General features: G+C 35.2%; 1 protein-coding gene and 1 long non-coding RNA gene across 3 annotated transcripts in view; one reads left to right on the top strand and one right to left on the bottom strand.

Moving 5' to 3' along the window:
* LOC138123525 (uncharacterized) overlaps positions 1-16,680 on the bottom strand; it is a 309,532-nt gene that overhangs the window by 146,524 nt on the left and 146,328 nt on the right. The window contains exons 3-5 of one of the 2 annotated variants that reach the window (XR_011156841.1): positions 14,713-14,863; positions 9,332-9,479; positions 8,565-9,275 (exon numbers count right to left, since the gene is read on the bottom strand). This is a non-coding gene — a long non-coding RNA (uncharacterized lncRNA). Of the gene's footprint in view, positions 1-8,564; positions 9,276-9,331; positions 9,480-14,712; positions 14,864-16,680 lie in introns of those variants that run through there. The other variant, XR_011156840.1, reaches the window with a different exon arrangement.
* LOC138123517 (uncharacterized) lies at positions 9,871-11,590 on the top strand. The gene has a single exon (XM_069038275.1). The coding sequence runs from the start codon at positions 10,096-10,098 to the stop codon at positions 10,909-10,911; it is 816 nt and encodes a 271-aa protein (XP_068894376.1). The 5' UTR covers positions 9,871-10,095; the 3' UTR covers positions 10,912-11,590.

Below are 16,680 nucleotides of genomic sequence, written 5' to 3'. Positions count from 1 at the left end.
GCTCGATCTAATTTTCCCTTTATGAGAAAATTGAGTACCTTCCCTCAATTGCCAAGCAACGTATAATTCGATGAATAATAAAATTATTTTCAATATTTATCTGGTCAACTTGTCGAAACAGACGTCAAAAGTGACAGCTACTTTTGAAATAACCAAAAATGGGATAATTTCGCCAAAGGCAGGTGAACAAATGTATATCGGGACATTTTTTTAACACTGAACATAGTCCATACTAATTCCCTATGTTCAATTTTAAAAAACACAGGTCAATGAATTGTGAGTTGCTATGCAACCAATTATACACGATCTACAAAAATGGTCGAAATTTTGCAATAATGTTAAAATTTGTTCCAATTGATGAAATTGGTCTATCATGTGTTGTATTGGAAATGTTACGCACATTTCTAATGATCTTATTAGCATGAAATAAGTGCATTATGTGTACTTTTTTCGTCAAACAACTTGACCATTTTATTAAACTATCAAGTACTTATTTTCGTTACCTTGGTTACGTAATTACATACATGCATTGACCTGTGCTTTTTAAAACTGAACATAGGGAATAAGTATGGGCTATGTTCAGTATTAAAAAAATGTCCCGGTAGAATCTAAATCAGAGAACGCAAGAAGTTTCTTCTTCCGACAATGAATGAAATATGGTTTGTTATGAGTGAAAATTTCCAGAGCAATTGTAACCTTGAGGGGTATGGGAAATTGACGGGAGGGATATGATGAATTGAACCTTTGTTGATGGAAGATAAAATGGCGACGTAGCGTCAAGTGAGTAATACATATTAGCATATTACTACCTTAAAAATCTTAGTAAGAAGTGAAATATGCAGGGCATGTGAAGTGCATCGGAATCACAAGAAATTTATCCTGACTCCTGTGCATACACTCTGCATCTGCAACGTATTAGCGCAGCTACACGAGCGGGACTCGTCATCGTCGAAATGAGAGAAAAGACTTTTAGGAACATTCTTGACATTGCAAAAAAAGCTGGAGTTACACGTAGGTTTTGAACAACAGATCAAGCATAGTGGCAGTTCTGAAAGAAAGAAGACAAAACTGGATTGAACTAACCTATTTATTTTAGCATCATTATTAGTAAAAATTTAAGATCAAATTTTATAACTGAACGATGTAGAATGCAACAAATGAAATAAGAAACATGCAAAATAAAAAGAATAATTTATAACAAGTGTTCAAAATGACCACCTTTCATCTGAAGGAATAGGCAAGCTCGTTTTATTAAATTTTCCCTTGCCAGTCTAAGCATATTAAGAATAACAGTAGCCAGTGTTTCGTAAATTTGGTCATTTAGTTCTTCTAAAATATTGATAGGTTCGCGGTAAATATAGTTTTCAAATATACTTCTTCTACCGTCGTCATCAAAGGACTGAAGAACAGCAATTTCACCAATTTCTTGTCAGGTAGGCACCAAGGACCCAGTGTCTCGAGCACGGTACACCAACCGTAGAAATACGTTATAATTTGGATGTGGTAAACGTCGTGGAAAACGTATTGCATATTTCCTTGCATCCTCACGTGCATTGCGCCGGCAATCTCCATAAATTATGAGCATTTCGGCATACTCTGCAGCTGTATACATGATTTCAATACGAAGTTTGACAATTTCGAATCAAATTATAACTTGACGTTGTCAAAATCTTCACAGTTGCCCAAACATTTACTTGAAATTCCATACCATTCTTACTAGAATTATGTTGCTAGGCAATTCAAACCTTTGGTTAAATTTACGTGAAATTCAAATTAACAGCGTCCTTCTGATTGGTCAACTTTAATTATCCATTACAAAAAATCGATTATACCCTGTCCTTTTTTTTTAACGCTATTGCTTTCAGTTATCACCAAGGAAAACGCCCTGTAAGTTTGATCCGCGAGTTCTGGGACACCCTGTATAGGTGGGTTATCTAAATGGTGCATAAATTAACAGGAGCCACTTCATCTTTCGGTCCCTATCCCTACTATTCTGTAGTCTGTTCAAGTCAGTTTCCTGTTTTGTTAAATTGGATTAAAAATGTGTGAGTATTTTATATTGCAAACTCGTAAAACTGACAACAATGCACTAGACAATGACGCAGTTTATAACCTCAAACTTAGAAAAAAATAACCTAATTCAACAGACAGCTTTACTGCCAACTTAAATGCACTTTTTCCATGGCCTCCCCTTATGCCAAAACATCGTGAATGGCATATAGCTGCAGACAACATTCTAAAACAGTTGGAAGATAAGTGTATCCAACGCTACTTTTTCTTTTTGAAATATTCGTTGAATTACATGAACACGTTTAATGCATTGTTTCAATCTAAAAATGTTTTAATACAGGATCTCCATTCTAATTCTGTAAAATTATTTTTAGAAGTTTGCCAAAATTTTATTAAGGGTGACACTCTCTCTGTTTGCTATGATAAATTTCCAAATTTAATACATGCACATAACTACCTGCCCATAGAAAAGGTATATACTGGCCCAGAATGCGAATCTCTTTTAATTTCATTGCCCACCAATATCCAGCATGATGTAAGAGTGCATATTTTAGATTTTTATGTCACTCTTAGTAAGGAAATTATCCAGCGACTTCCTTTAACAAGTGACATATTTCAAGAGATGGCATTTTTAAAACCGCAAAATGCATTTAATAAAAATAGACATGTGTTAGTTGAATTGCCTCAACTAACTGAAAAATATAAGAATTTTTTTGATGCTTCTGCCATCGCATTGGAATGGAGAAGTTTGCCATATGCTTTCGATAACAATGAAGTGCAACAACTGGAAAACATGCCCATTGACACAATGTGGCTCAAAATTAAAAAATTTAAAGATTTTAATGACGTAGAAAAATTTAAAACTTTAGGGATATTGGCCAGTATTGTCCTTACTTTACCGCATTCGAATGCGGATGCGGAACGAATTTTTTCTGTGATCAATGATGTAAAAACTCGTAAGAGAAATAGGATAGGTGATGATACGTTAAATGCTATTTGTACTGTTCGGTCCTCGTTTTCAAGTAACAATACCAATTGCACTAATTTTCAAGTAACGGAGTCACATTTAAATCTTTGCAACAGCGACATTTATAAATAATAATAATTTGTAAATACATGTAATTTAGTTTGGTGCAATAAAATATCAAATATATTTTCTAAATAATGTTTTAATTTTATTATTCCGTTTTAGTATGTACCAGTTTTTGTAATAATAATTTGTTTTTTATTGATAAAACATTTTTTAATGAACTATTTTTTTGTATTTTTCTATTAACCCTTGTAATCTCCGATTCTCCTTCAGATAATGAATTTTTAAATGTCCCGCCATGACGAAAAACCAAAGTAACCAACGATTAATATTATTTTTAATAATACTCGTATGTCTTGATTATAGTTTTAATCCCCAGACACTACTTTAAAAAAAACGTGGACTCGGGCGAAAGGGTATTTTTGTACAAAAGAGGGCAATTTCAGTTTGGAGAGAGGGTAAAACATTTTTTACCATCTGGCAACACTGGGGTGGTCTTCAATGCATCCCACAAAACAAATAACAATCAATCAATTAACGACAATTTATTAGTGGGTCCAAAATTGCAGCAAGATCTGTTTTGCATTTTGATTCGATTCAGAATTCACAAAATAATAATAACGGCCGACATAAAGAAAATGTATCGACAAATACAATTGCACAGCGACCATCGCAAATACCAACAAATATTCTGGCGGAATACACCCGATGAGCCCGTCAAAACTTACCAGTTACATACGGTAACATACGGTTTCGCGTCATCGTCGTTCCTAACTGCTAGATGTTTACAGGAATTAGCCTCCGCGGAAGAAAAATCGCATCCAAAAGCGGCAGAGGTCATCCTACGCGATTTTTACGTGGATGATCTAATAACCGGAGCTGATACCGTCGATAATGCCAATGCAATACTTAAGGAAATTAACACGGTTTTAAACAAGGGTGGTTTTGAACTTCACAAAATACAGTATCGGACATAAGTAAAGCAACAAAGTTATAAGTTACCATAATTTGAATATTTTGGATTTTTAGAATTATGTCATTCTTAATTTACCACAATAAACTGCTTGCTATTATTTTTTTCTGGAATTCGTAACACTGTTGTGAGGAATGAATAACTTAAAATGCTTTGGTTTCTTTTTTATACATTTTTTTTTCCAAAAGTTCCCTCTGTCAGCAGAGCAGGTGTCGCGACAAAAGTAAAGCAACAAATATCAAAGATTGTCGTGGAAACAAAACGTCATATTTCAATGACAGTTTGGGCAAGTAATTAGACGATTGTAACATTTAGAAATGCCGAAGGGTGTTAAAACATCAAAACAACTCAAAGAACGAGTTCTTGAGGCGTTTCATAATGGAGAACGTCAAGCCGAAATTAGTCGACGTTTTGTTATTCCTCGGTATACTGTTTGTCGCATATTGCAAAATTCTAAAGAGCGGGGACACCTGGATGATATTTTAAAAACAGGAAGACCAAGAAAATCTTCTTTAACAACAGACAGATTAATAAAAAGAATATCTCAAAACGACCCTTGGAAATCTGCACCTCATATAAAAAGCGAAATAGAAAACTTCAACTTGAGCACTCGAAGTGTCCAACGCAGATTAGTAGAAGCTAAATTATTTGGAAGACGTCCAGCTAGAAAACCACTAATTTCCAAAAAAAAAAAAATAAAACCGCTAGATTGGAATTAGCCACAGAGCATGTAGGCTGGAACCGTGAAGACTGGCAAAAAATTTTATTCAGCGACGAAACAAAATATGATTTATTTAAATCAGACGGGATAAGATGGGTAAGAAGGCCTATGAACGAAAGATTCAATGAAAAGTACATAGCACCAACAGTAAAACATGGTGGAGGAAATGTAATGTTGTGGGGTTGCTTCTCATATCACGGTGTTGGCCCTTTACAGTTCATTGACGGTAACATGGATAGATTCCACTACCGGGATATTTTAAATAGAGTCATGCTACCTTACGCTGAGTGGAATATGCCACTGAGATTTGTGTTCCAGCACGATAATGACCCAAAACATGCCTCATTACTAGTCAGAGAATGGCTTCAAGAGAACCTGATTAGAGTTATGATGTGGCCGTCGCAATCTCCAGACTTAAACCCCATTGAGCATCTATGGGAAGAAGTGGAAAGGCGAATAAGATGTCAAAACTTAAGAAATAAAAATGAGCTAATGGAAAAGATACAAGAAGTATGGAACGAAATTCCACAGAGTACGTTAGACAAATTAATAGACTCTATGCCAAGAAGGTACGCCGCTGTGACAAAAAGTAAAGGTGGTCCTACTAAATATTGAATACTAAACATTACAATAGCTGTTATAAACTTAAACTATAGATTAATTGCATACATTTCCTAGTTGTTGCTTTAGTTTTGTCGTGTTGTGAAAGTCAACATTTTGTTTCGAATATTAAAAAGAAAACAATTTTTGTTGCAATTTTATTTCTTTCATCCGAAGTGGACTATTGATAAGTTTTGTAAAAAATACTGGACGCATTGTTACTCTACTGCTTCACAGAAGTTGAAAAACGATCGTATATTTCAAAAATAAACTTTGTTGCTTCACTTATGTCCGATACTGTACACTCAAATCAGTTAAGCATATCAGATCGCGCAATGGAAGACAATAATAATATATCACTCGACAAGCAACCGACAACAAAAACGTTAGGTGTAATATGGCATTACGACTCGGACACCATAAAATATTCAATTCATTTAAAACCGAATCAATCAAAAACGATTACCAAACGAGAAATTCTAAGTGTCATAGCGCGAATATTTGATCCCCTGGGTTTAGTTGGTCCTGCGACTATTTCGGGTAAAATAATCATGCAAAAATTATGGGCAACCAAATTAAATTGGGATGAAAGTCTCCCCATCGAACTTCACACGACATGGAACCACTTCTTAAAAATTTCCATGCTCTCGGTGACATACGGATACCGCGACTTGTCATTTCCCATCAAAACCATATCGAAATTCACGGGTTTTGTGACGTTAGCCAACGCGTCCTCGGTGACCGAATGCTAAATTTTGAGGAAATGTACACGCTTCTAGCAATGATAGAGGCCTGTTTAAATTCACGACCTATCACACCTCTATCAAATGACCCCCATGATTTAACTTCCCTGACTCCCGGACATTTCCTGATTGGCACCCCACTAACGGCACCCGCCGAAGAGACCATAATAGAAGTGCCCACGAACCGATTGACGCGCTACCAATTGATCACTCAAATGCGGCAGCACTTCTGGCGTCGTTGGTCGCAAGATTATTTGCACACCTTGCAGCAACGGACAAAATAGAGATCGACCCCCAATGACGGACCAACAGTTGGAGCAGTGGTCATCGTCAAAGAAGAGAACACTCTTCCGCTTCATTGGCCCCTTGGTCGAATCACGGAACTACATCCAGGACAAGATGGCAAGTGCCGTGTAGTGTCAGTAAAAACACTGCGCGGCGTGTTTAAAAGACCAATCATAAAAATTTGTCCAGTGCCGTGTGATTAGAATTAAGATTAGATTAAGATTGAACACAACACACATAATGTTAGTAGATCCATATTTATTAATTAGGTTATCATTGAAAAATTAATGTAGGAATCATTTTAAAAGTTCACAAACTTTCAACGGGGGAGCATATGTTAAATGCGCGCCCTTGTGCACCCCCACCCTGTATACCTGCTCCTAAGTTTACTTAGGTTTTAGACAAGAACACATTCATCAATACGCATGAAAACTTGTAACCAGTAACATCTCCAATTTTTATCTGTAACGTCCTTTTTACATCAATATATTATTGTTGAAGTTAATTGTGTATTCACTCAACTGGTAATCGAAAAAGCTCGATTACTTCACAACACTTGTGGTGTTTATTGATACATGAAATATATCTACATAGAAGCGAAGTCAACCACGAATTATGAGAAAACAAAATGAGCTTCCACTTCTCATTTTTCGATCAATTGCTAATTAGTTTTCACAGGCATAATGAGGAACCTCCAGTTATTAATTACTGTCATCTTATTAATGATTTTGTTTTTTATATTTTTCCCACTGAAACTCCGCTTGGAATTCCTGTACCCCAAAATCCGGTAGTCTTTCGTCATTCCAACCATTCCTATCACATCCAAATCAATTCAAGTAAATAGCATTTCTGAGGAGTATATGGCTAATCTCCCGTACCACTGCAAAGTAGACCCAAAAGCTGAAACGAACAAATCAAAAAAATTTAAATTGTTTGGCTAAATGAAAAGATTTAGAGGAAGAGAAACGTAAAATTGAAAAAAATATGAACTTAATAAATAATATAGTTCAAAACGCTGATCAGAAGGCCTTCTTTCTGATGGATCTTATAAACAATTATAACAAAAGAGTATCGAGATGGTCTGAAATATCAGTCAGACTGTGTACGGTATGGAGATTCTGTTCAGCTAAAGGTTACCGGTTTTGTCATAAAGATTTAACAAAATTATCTTCAAAATCAACAATTTTGAGACATCTTGGAAAATTCAACGGCCAAAATAAATTAATCAAAGAACGTGCCACCAAATGGTCGAAATAATATGCCCTCATTTGCTAGAAAATCCAATATATTCGTCTTGTCTGGTACATAAAAATCAGATCTGCGAGCTGATAATAACTGCAACGCTGAAACCAGTTTTAGATAATATTTGTCAAGAAAAAACATATTTATTAAAGAAGAAATGAGCAATACAGAACAAACCACTTTGCAGAAAAATATTAAAGTTATAAATTGTTCTAACCTACCTTGTGTTATGATTTCATGTTTTTTTGCAATTCTAAATTATTAGTATTTTGCTAGTCCAGAATGTATCCAAAATAAGCTCGAATCTTGGATATTTTATAGCACTCATGTTTTACTTAATGTTTTAAGCACTTAACCTCAAAGTAAAAAGTGGAAAAAGTCCACGGTCTCCTAGATTCATAATAGACTCGTCTCTTATCCGGCCTGTCGCATTCGATAAAGCTTCGGTTTCCTACAAAACGGTACCGTACAATAGCGGCCGTAATTTGACGGTGGAGTAAAGAACGGCCAAATACGGCCGCTTTAACGGTGAATTTTATTGTAAAGTAAGGACGACCACGGTAGCGCACGGTACAGTAAAATACGGCCGATCTCCAGTGAACATCAATATACAGCGAAAAGTGAAAATTGTGGTGTTTTTCAAGATGGATGATTTAGATCTGGCTATCCTAGTTTGTCTCGAGGACGAAGAATCATCCGAGGAAGAAACTCGAGCACAAGAATGTGATATTTATAAGAAGCGAGAGACGGAGGGTGCCTGGTACCAAATGATACCAAATTCAAAGAATATTTCCGTTTATCACCAGAATTATTCCATTACGTTTTGAACTTCATAAAGGAAGATATTGCTTTAAAACCAAGCAATCGAATAAAAAAGCCGATTTCTCCAGAACAAAAACTCTGTATTTTTCTGAGGTAAGAACTAATAACAAAATTATTATGTTTCTACGAAATTGCAATGTCTAAACTATTTACGTTAAATTAATAGTAATTTTAAAAAATAATAATAATCTTTTATTAACGGGAACCCCCTTTACATCAATTAGTTATAAAGAACTAAATAATAAGAATTAAGTATGTTAAGAAATTAATAATACGATTCATTGAAAAAAAAACAAACATTTAACAAAGAAAATTAGAAAATAATTAGGATCAAATTAGCATTAATTGCTTTCTTCAGTGGACGTGGATGGTCCAGGAGAGGGTAAATAATTATTTTGACTATAAAATGCTCATTCTGCATTACCAATCAAATTCCCAATTTCTAACCTAAGCCTAACCTGCTCTTGGAGAGGTAGTTTTTTTACAAGCTTTGCCATTGACGCGAAATATAAATCTGTCTCGTCTTGGGGTTCTGGCACACGTTGGGATCTACGAGCAATGTCTTGCAACAACTGGAGGCGAGCCTCGGCTGTGGAACTTAATTTCCGTTTTTTAGCCGAACGTAACGTGGCCATTTGGGGAGTGGTGCTGGCAATGCTGGTAGTGTTGATTATTTCTGACGAAGATTCTCGCGGGTAGACGTCCTGGGAGAAACTATCCTCATCTTCATGTCTTGTCGAAGTTTCTTCAACAGGACTTGTTTGCGACATATTTTGGCTGCCGATCTGGCTCATGTCTTCGTGCAAATCTTGACGCGGTCCTTCATCACGTGGAATATTACTTACAGTACTAAAAATAATTACTTTAATGCATGGCTGTATGTTGTAAGTCGTAAACATAGGTACATTCGTTTTCCACTTGGGCAGCTATCTAAAAAGGACAATAATTCTGATCTTTTTTTGGCAGCTACGCCTGCTGACCCAGTACCAGGTTTCCCTCGCTTGCGAATATAGTAGTCCCTAATATAAGCCCAACGTTTACTGCAATCAGTATCTAAAATTACAAAAAATTATTAATTTCAGTAATCATTTCATAATATGTATTTTTATTGGGTGCAACGGAACTGCGTACAAAACTCATTATTAGATCTTTAATCCAACACTCGAACTGCGCTCAAGAAATTTACTATAAGTACCTGAACTGACCTTTATAAACACCTAAACTGCGCCCAGTGTCCAAAGGGATTCAAAAGATGGTCAAGTAACCATTGATAAAAACACGAAAATGTTGTTGGGGCGGCTTGTCCAATTTGGTTTATGATGCTGCTTCCAATAATTCCGCCGACAAGTACGAGTACCTACTTTCGGTACGTAGAATTCTCAAACAATTGGTTAAATCCCATCACTGGACGTCTATTTGTCGCCATCCTGTGGCAAAACCCACAGGAGGCAACGTGGAACGAAGCAACCCTTCTAATGACCTGACTACCTGTTCCTAATCTGTAGTTCGAGTGCCTCCTTTTAATTTTATCCTTCATTTAACTTAAAAGCAACTGTTTTTTCTAGGTTTCTGGCTACCGGCGAATCCTTTAGACTTTAGATCATTGGCATTTCAATTTCGGATATGTCATTCGTGGATTGGAGTTATAGTACGACAGGTGGCAAATAGCATGGTCACAAAAATGCTTAATATCGTCATACCCCCACCATCAATGGATAATATCCGGAAAATTTCCCAAAAATATTTATCCAGCTGGAATTTTCCTAATTGTGTAGGAGCGATAGACGGCAAGCATATACGAATAAAATCACCCAAAAACAGTGGTTCCCTGTACTTCAACTACAAGGAATTTTATTCTATTGTCATGCTTGCAATCGTCGATGCAGATTTAAAATTTGCTGCTATTGACGTTGGATCATACGGTCGGGAAGGAGATGCAGGGATATATCTCAAAAGCAATTTTGGAACAAAAATTATGAACAACGAATTTAACATCCCTCCTCCACAAGCACTTCCGCAAACAAATACTGTTCTTCCACATGTCATCCTTGGAGACGAAGCATTTGCTTTACATGAAAATTTGATGAAACCCTTTCCAAGGAGACAATCGATAAATGATCAGTCTAAAGCTGTATACAATTACCGTCTATCTCGAGCAAGGCGTACAACAGAAAACAGCTTCGGCATCTTATGCGCATATTTTCGCATTTTTTTTCAACCGATTGCTGTTGCTCCCGAAACAACAGATAAATTAATTACATGTGCTTGCATTTTGCACAATATCTTACGTGAAGCCAAGGTGCTGGCTCCATGTCAAGCTGCTTTGGATGAGCCTATGCCTCTACCAACGCAAAATTTAATTGATCTTGTTGAAAATAATGCACGTGCTCGACACACACCGCTTGACATTCGCGATCAATTTAAACTTTATTTCAACGGACCCGGCGCTATTGAATGGCAAAATCGTTACTGTAGAGAACATTGAAATAGAATGTACAATACTTCTTTGTAATTATAAAATAATAAATAATTCTTACCTGTTTTATGTAAAATTGCACCAACTTCATACCATAATTTCTGCTTCAGTTGCATTTTCCTGTAATCCGCCGATTTTACATTATAAAGAGCTTCATGATTTCTCACAAAATCAATTACAATTTCATCTTATTCACTGGACCAATTATTTTGTTGAGCCATTTTGAAATGCTAAACCATATAATTTCTACACTGGAGCACCGCACAAACACTAAAATTTCTACACCGCACCCAGACCGCACCGGACAAAAACGTGCTAGCAATATCCCACCGTTGTAGAGCGGCCGCTTCTGAGAATGCGGTGGAGAATTTCCAGGTAGCGGCAGCCCCTAACGCTCTGGAGGAAACCACTGGCATTTACAAGCACGTGTACTTTTTTTTGTGACGTCATTTGCCGTCAAATTACGGCCGCTATTGTACGGTACCGTTTTGTAGGAAACCGAAACTATCCCACCGTACAGAGCGGCCGCTTTTGAGAATACGGTGGAGAATTTCCAGGTAGCGGCAGCCCCTAACGCTCTGGAGGAAACCACTGGCATTTACAAGCACGTGTACGTTTTTTTGTGACGTCATTTGCCGTCAAATTACGGCCGCTATTGTACGGTACCGTTTTGTAGGAAACCGAAGCTTAAATGTCTGTTTTTGAAAATTCCCCATGGACAACACAGTAAACCTATAGAACGCAAACTCCCATAGTTTTTTGTGCCCCGACGCCATCTACTGACTTGTGGTAGGTGCAAAATAAGACACAGTCAGCTGGATATCCTGGCTTTTATATTTATTTTAGTTTAAAGTAATTTATTTATGAAACTAAAAGACATTTATTTTGAAGTTTTTATTTTCAATCTTTTTCGATACATTTCCATTGCATTTTTATAAATTCTGGTTTGGTATTTCTTTTCCTCAATTGCGGCAAACAGAAATTTATCGCATCCTTGCCTTGCATTGCATTGCTCTTTATTTTGACATCGAATTTTGCATGAAGTTTTAGATATACGTTTTCTGTACATTGGAACCCGAATTTTGGATCGACATTCTGCCTTTTTATAATTTTGAATATGCTCAGCTTTTCTTATTTTCTTTTTGAAACTTTCACAAGAATTTATATCTTCATTACTACATAAAACAGGAGTTACACAATTATAGTGTCTTCAGTAGAAATGTCGTAGATCAGTAGATGTGGCCTTTGTAATAACTAATAACAATCACCGCATTATCCTGTGTATGATAATTACCTTCGAGCAAAACATTTTCGAGAAACTGCCGTTCGAGGAACTTGCAATTCGAGTAAAGTCATATTCGAGCAATTGACTTTCCAGCAATTGCATTCGAGCAATTTACCTAGATTCGTTTCAAGGGAGAAACTAACAGAATCAATAATAATAGTACAGTGTGGAATAAAATGATTTACATCTAATTACCTTTAGATTTTTGCACATGTAAATTTTCCTGTACCGCTCTACTTTTTTTTTGAAGTGCCGAACTATTAGTTCTGTCAATAAATGTCATCAATCGAATTGACAATTGTTACAATTTACTAAATTGAATTAACAAACGTTGGTGGCCACTTTCAACACTAGCTGTGACTTGCTTGTGGTAGCTCCTTTTTAATTTCAATCTCTACTTTGCATTCATATCATCCCTTCGCAATAAATCACATTTGGAATTTTGGAATATTTTGAGGTTAGGCTTTCTTTTTTTTGTAGAGCGGCATTTCGTATTTTTACAAGGGTAATGCAAAGGTAACTAGATGTAAATCATTTTATTCCACACTGTATATTGAATTATTGATACAAGTTTATAAGGAAGCCTTTAAAGCACGCGCGACGAGTTTAAGAGCACGACGCGTAGCGGAGTGCTTTTAACGTCGCAAGTGCTTTAAAGGCCCTTATAAACGTGTATCATACGCTATTTTTTATTATACCTGCACCAAAATCTGAAAGTTATAACAAAAAAAAAGCAAATTGAAATACCTTTTCCGAAGTAATCTGTGTCATTAATCGTTGATATAGAAATGGTCAATTGTTGTTTCGTTGCTATCATAAATTGTGCATAAATGTCTGTTTATCATTGTTCAAAATGTAGGTGAATTTGTTGTTACCTAAGCGACCTTAAAGCTTTAGTGGTTTAAGGGCCCTTTTTCGCACGCATTTTAGTGTCAAAAACAGGGATTCTGATTCAAGTATAATAAAATAGTTATTTTATATTAAGTGCGTGAAGAGAGTGTTTTTTGTGCATGAAAAGGTCTTTTACGCCGAGACGAAGGTCGAGGCAGTATAAGCCTTTGAATGCACAAAAACATCTTCACGCACGAAATATAAACAATATTTTTTCTATAATTGATTCAAAAAATTGAAATTAAAAATTCAAATTTTTGAAGGAACTCGGAAGTTTCAATGCAGTGACCATGTTGCTAGGTAACTAATAAAAAACAGTGCGTGAAGTGAAACACAGAAATAGTCGTGTGCGTGAAATCGCATTTCACACACTGTTTTGTATGGTTTCTATGGTTTCGATCTTACTAACAACGCAAAAAAAATACACGTAAAAAAATGACCCACTTCAAGCACGGATAACTATGCGTGAATTTCAATTTTTTGAATCAATTATAGAAAAAAATTATTATAGGTTACCATTTAGAAAATAAAAGTTGACCATCGCCCATAAATGGGTAGATGGTATAAAGATTATATGCTCACTCAGGTTTGTAGTATTTTTAGAGCCATTTCGTTTCCTATATAATTTTTTCATTTGGGTCATCAATAGCAAAATTATAGCGTGGGCCGTTTTTTTAAGACAGCCTATAGATAAAACAACAATATTCAATGAATCTAACAGAGATAGTTTTTTTTAGTAGTTGTCCGTTTCATTCAAAATTTTTATGCTAGACAAGGATATTTTACTGACTTGGGGTATTATACTTCATCCAGCGAGAGATTAGGAGATTTTAAATTGTATTAAATTAAACCAACACTACAAAATGCACTAGAATACATTAATTAGAGCATAATTTCAGGGCAAACATGTTACTGCTTGAAGAATATATTTCAAATTTTACGTGCACTAGGTACTACTTTCTCTACGTAGAATTTAGTGATTTTTATGTCAACCAATCTCTCGCTGGACAAACTGTACATGGAGTTTACAAAGGTCTATCAGAAAGAGAAGAAAAAAGTAGTGGTTGTCATTTAAAAAAAATTGGTGATGATGTCATAGCTCAAAATGGATGACATCATAAACAAGTGAAGCAACTTAAAATAAGCATTATGAAAAATAAAAATTGACTAGTTTCAGCGTTTTTGACAAATATGTCATTAGTTTTGAAATTACTGAATTTATTCAGTAAGTAGTTAAGTTTACGTATTTTAAATTTTTATAAACTCATGTCCTAGTTTTTCAAAATGAAAATATGGTCACCTTGTAGCTACTCCTTGATCTACGTAGAATTTAATGACTTTTATGTCAACCAATCTCTCTCTGGACGAACTATATCACCTTTTCATTGGGTAAATCTTTCCTATTTGTGAAATTCAAATTAAAGTATCTTACATTGCACAAACGCAGCATAGTTTTTTTACAAACATTGCAACTGCCATGTCAAATAATTCACCTATTTATTATTGTCAAGGTGCACCAATATTTACTGCAACAATGATCTGTTATAATTAGATACATAGGTACCCACTTATTGAACATATTTATCACATTCTGAGAAAGCCACAATTAAATACATACATACTTAGAAACTTACCATTCAGTGGTGAGGTGCTACTGTTTCAGGTCTTCTCTAGTGATTTCGGAAGCTGATGTCTCATCTTATTGGGACCAAAATAACAAATCCTGAATAAAGACTCATCTCTCAAAAACCACACACAACGGTCCGTTGATCATCACAGTTCACTCTGTAAAATACAACACAATAAGTAATAAACAGTTTTAGCAGAACCTTTGATTTTGCAAAAGGTTAACATAACCTAAATATGGCGCTACTCGCTTTACATTAGAATCAGTAAATTTTAACAAACTAGTGCATGTGAGCAACTATGGCCGTTATAGTGAAAAATGTAATCAATAATGAACATAATAAACACAATTTCAAAATAAAAACTTACAATTTAATTTGTTCCACTCTCAGTGTTTAAACACCAAAAACCAAGGCAGCATGCACATCGGAAACACACGGCCACATGGACTCATGCGTCATGCATTCATGCAATTGCAAATTGCAATGCGCGAGCGCGACCGCCAATCGCCAACGCCCTCTACAATTGGGAAGAACTAAATTTGAAGACAAAAACGGAATTTTTTAATAACGTTTTTAGAATCTGCGTCTCTAATAGGTCTATTGTTGTATTCAATTTGGAGTCGTTTATGGCTATCTCTTAAAGCACTCGTAGTTTAATAGATCTCTAAGAAAATTTTTATCAATATTTCAGTGTATTATTGTCATTTACACCAAAAAACTTCCAATATTAATGTTCAAACTCTACTTTTTAACATATTTTGCAGATGTAGTTGCATCCGTTACCTTGAATTTGCAATTAATACAAAATTTCCTAGAATTTGAAAATTTAATTTTTTTATTTAAAAATTAAAACAAGGGTGCAAATTCTAAAAAATAACATAAAAAACTTGTTTTATAAGGGCATTGGCGCACTCGTTCCATACAAAACTCCCCTACGGGTCGTTTTCTACACCTGGAACTCGTGCGCCAAATCAACCCTTATAAAACTCGTTCTTTAATATACTATTTTAGAAACTGCGTCTCTAATAGGCCAATTATTGTATTCAATTTGGAGTCGTTTATGGCTATCTCTTAAAGCACTCGTAGTTTAATAGATCTCTATGAAAATTTTTATCAATATTTCAGTGTATTATTGTCATTTACACCAAAAAACTTCCAATATTAATGTTCAAACTCTACTTTTTTACATTTGTTGCAGATGTAGTTGCATCCGTTACCTTGAATTACCAATTAATACAAAATTTCCTAGAATTTGAAAATTTAAATTTTTAATTTAAAAATTAAAACAAGGGTGCAAATTCTAAAAAATAACATAAAAAACTCGTTTTATAAGGGCATTGGCGCACTCGTCCCATACAAAACTCCCCTACGGCTCGTTTTCTACACTTGGGACTCGTGCGCCAAATCAATCCTTATAAAACTCGTTCTTTAATATACTATTTTAGAATCTGCGTCTCTAATAGGTCTATTATTGTATTCAATTTGGAGTCGTTTATGGCTATCTCTTAAAGCACTCGTACTTTAATAGATCTCTAAGAAAATTTTGATCAATATTTCAGTGTATTATTGTCATTTACACCAAAAAACGTCCAATATTAATGTTCAAACTCTACTTTTAGTACTTTTTAACACACCGGGACATTTTATAACGGAACATCTTTGCAATTTATTAAATCTAAAACAAATACACAAAAATATACCGATTTCTGATATAGGGCGAAGTCATAGTAACATCACCCGAATTACAGACCTCGTATTTAAATCAGTCACGGGCGAATATTCAGAAAAAATTCAGTGCTTAGTTTTACCCAAAATTACAAATGATTTACCTTTGGAATCGTTCGACCCAAGTAACTTAAACATTCCGGAAAATTTAGCACTAGCCGATCCTACATTCTATCTTTCTTCACGTATCGATATTTTAATCGGGGCGGCCGTGTTTTACGATTTATTGAGAGACGGTCGCATCAAATT

Source organism: Tenebrio molitor, chromosome 2 (genome assembly GCF_963966145.1).
Source record: "Tenebrio molitor chromosome 2, icTenMoli1.1, whole genome shotgun sequence".
Lineage (NCBI taxonomy): Eukaryota > Metazoa > Arthropoda > Insecta > Coleoptera > Tenebrionidae > Tenebrio > Tenebrio molitor.
The sequence above is the reverse complement of the archived record's forward strand: the minus strand, read 5'-3'. Positions and strand labels throughout refer to the sequence as shown.

Bases quoted from the DNA above. Each gene is read 5' to 3' on its own strand.
- LOC138123517 (XM_069038275.1), top strand. From the start codon at position 10,096: ATGGTCACAAAAATGCTTAATATCGTCATACCCCCACCATCAATGGAT.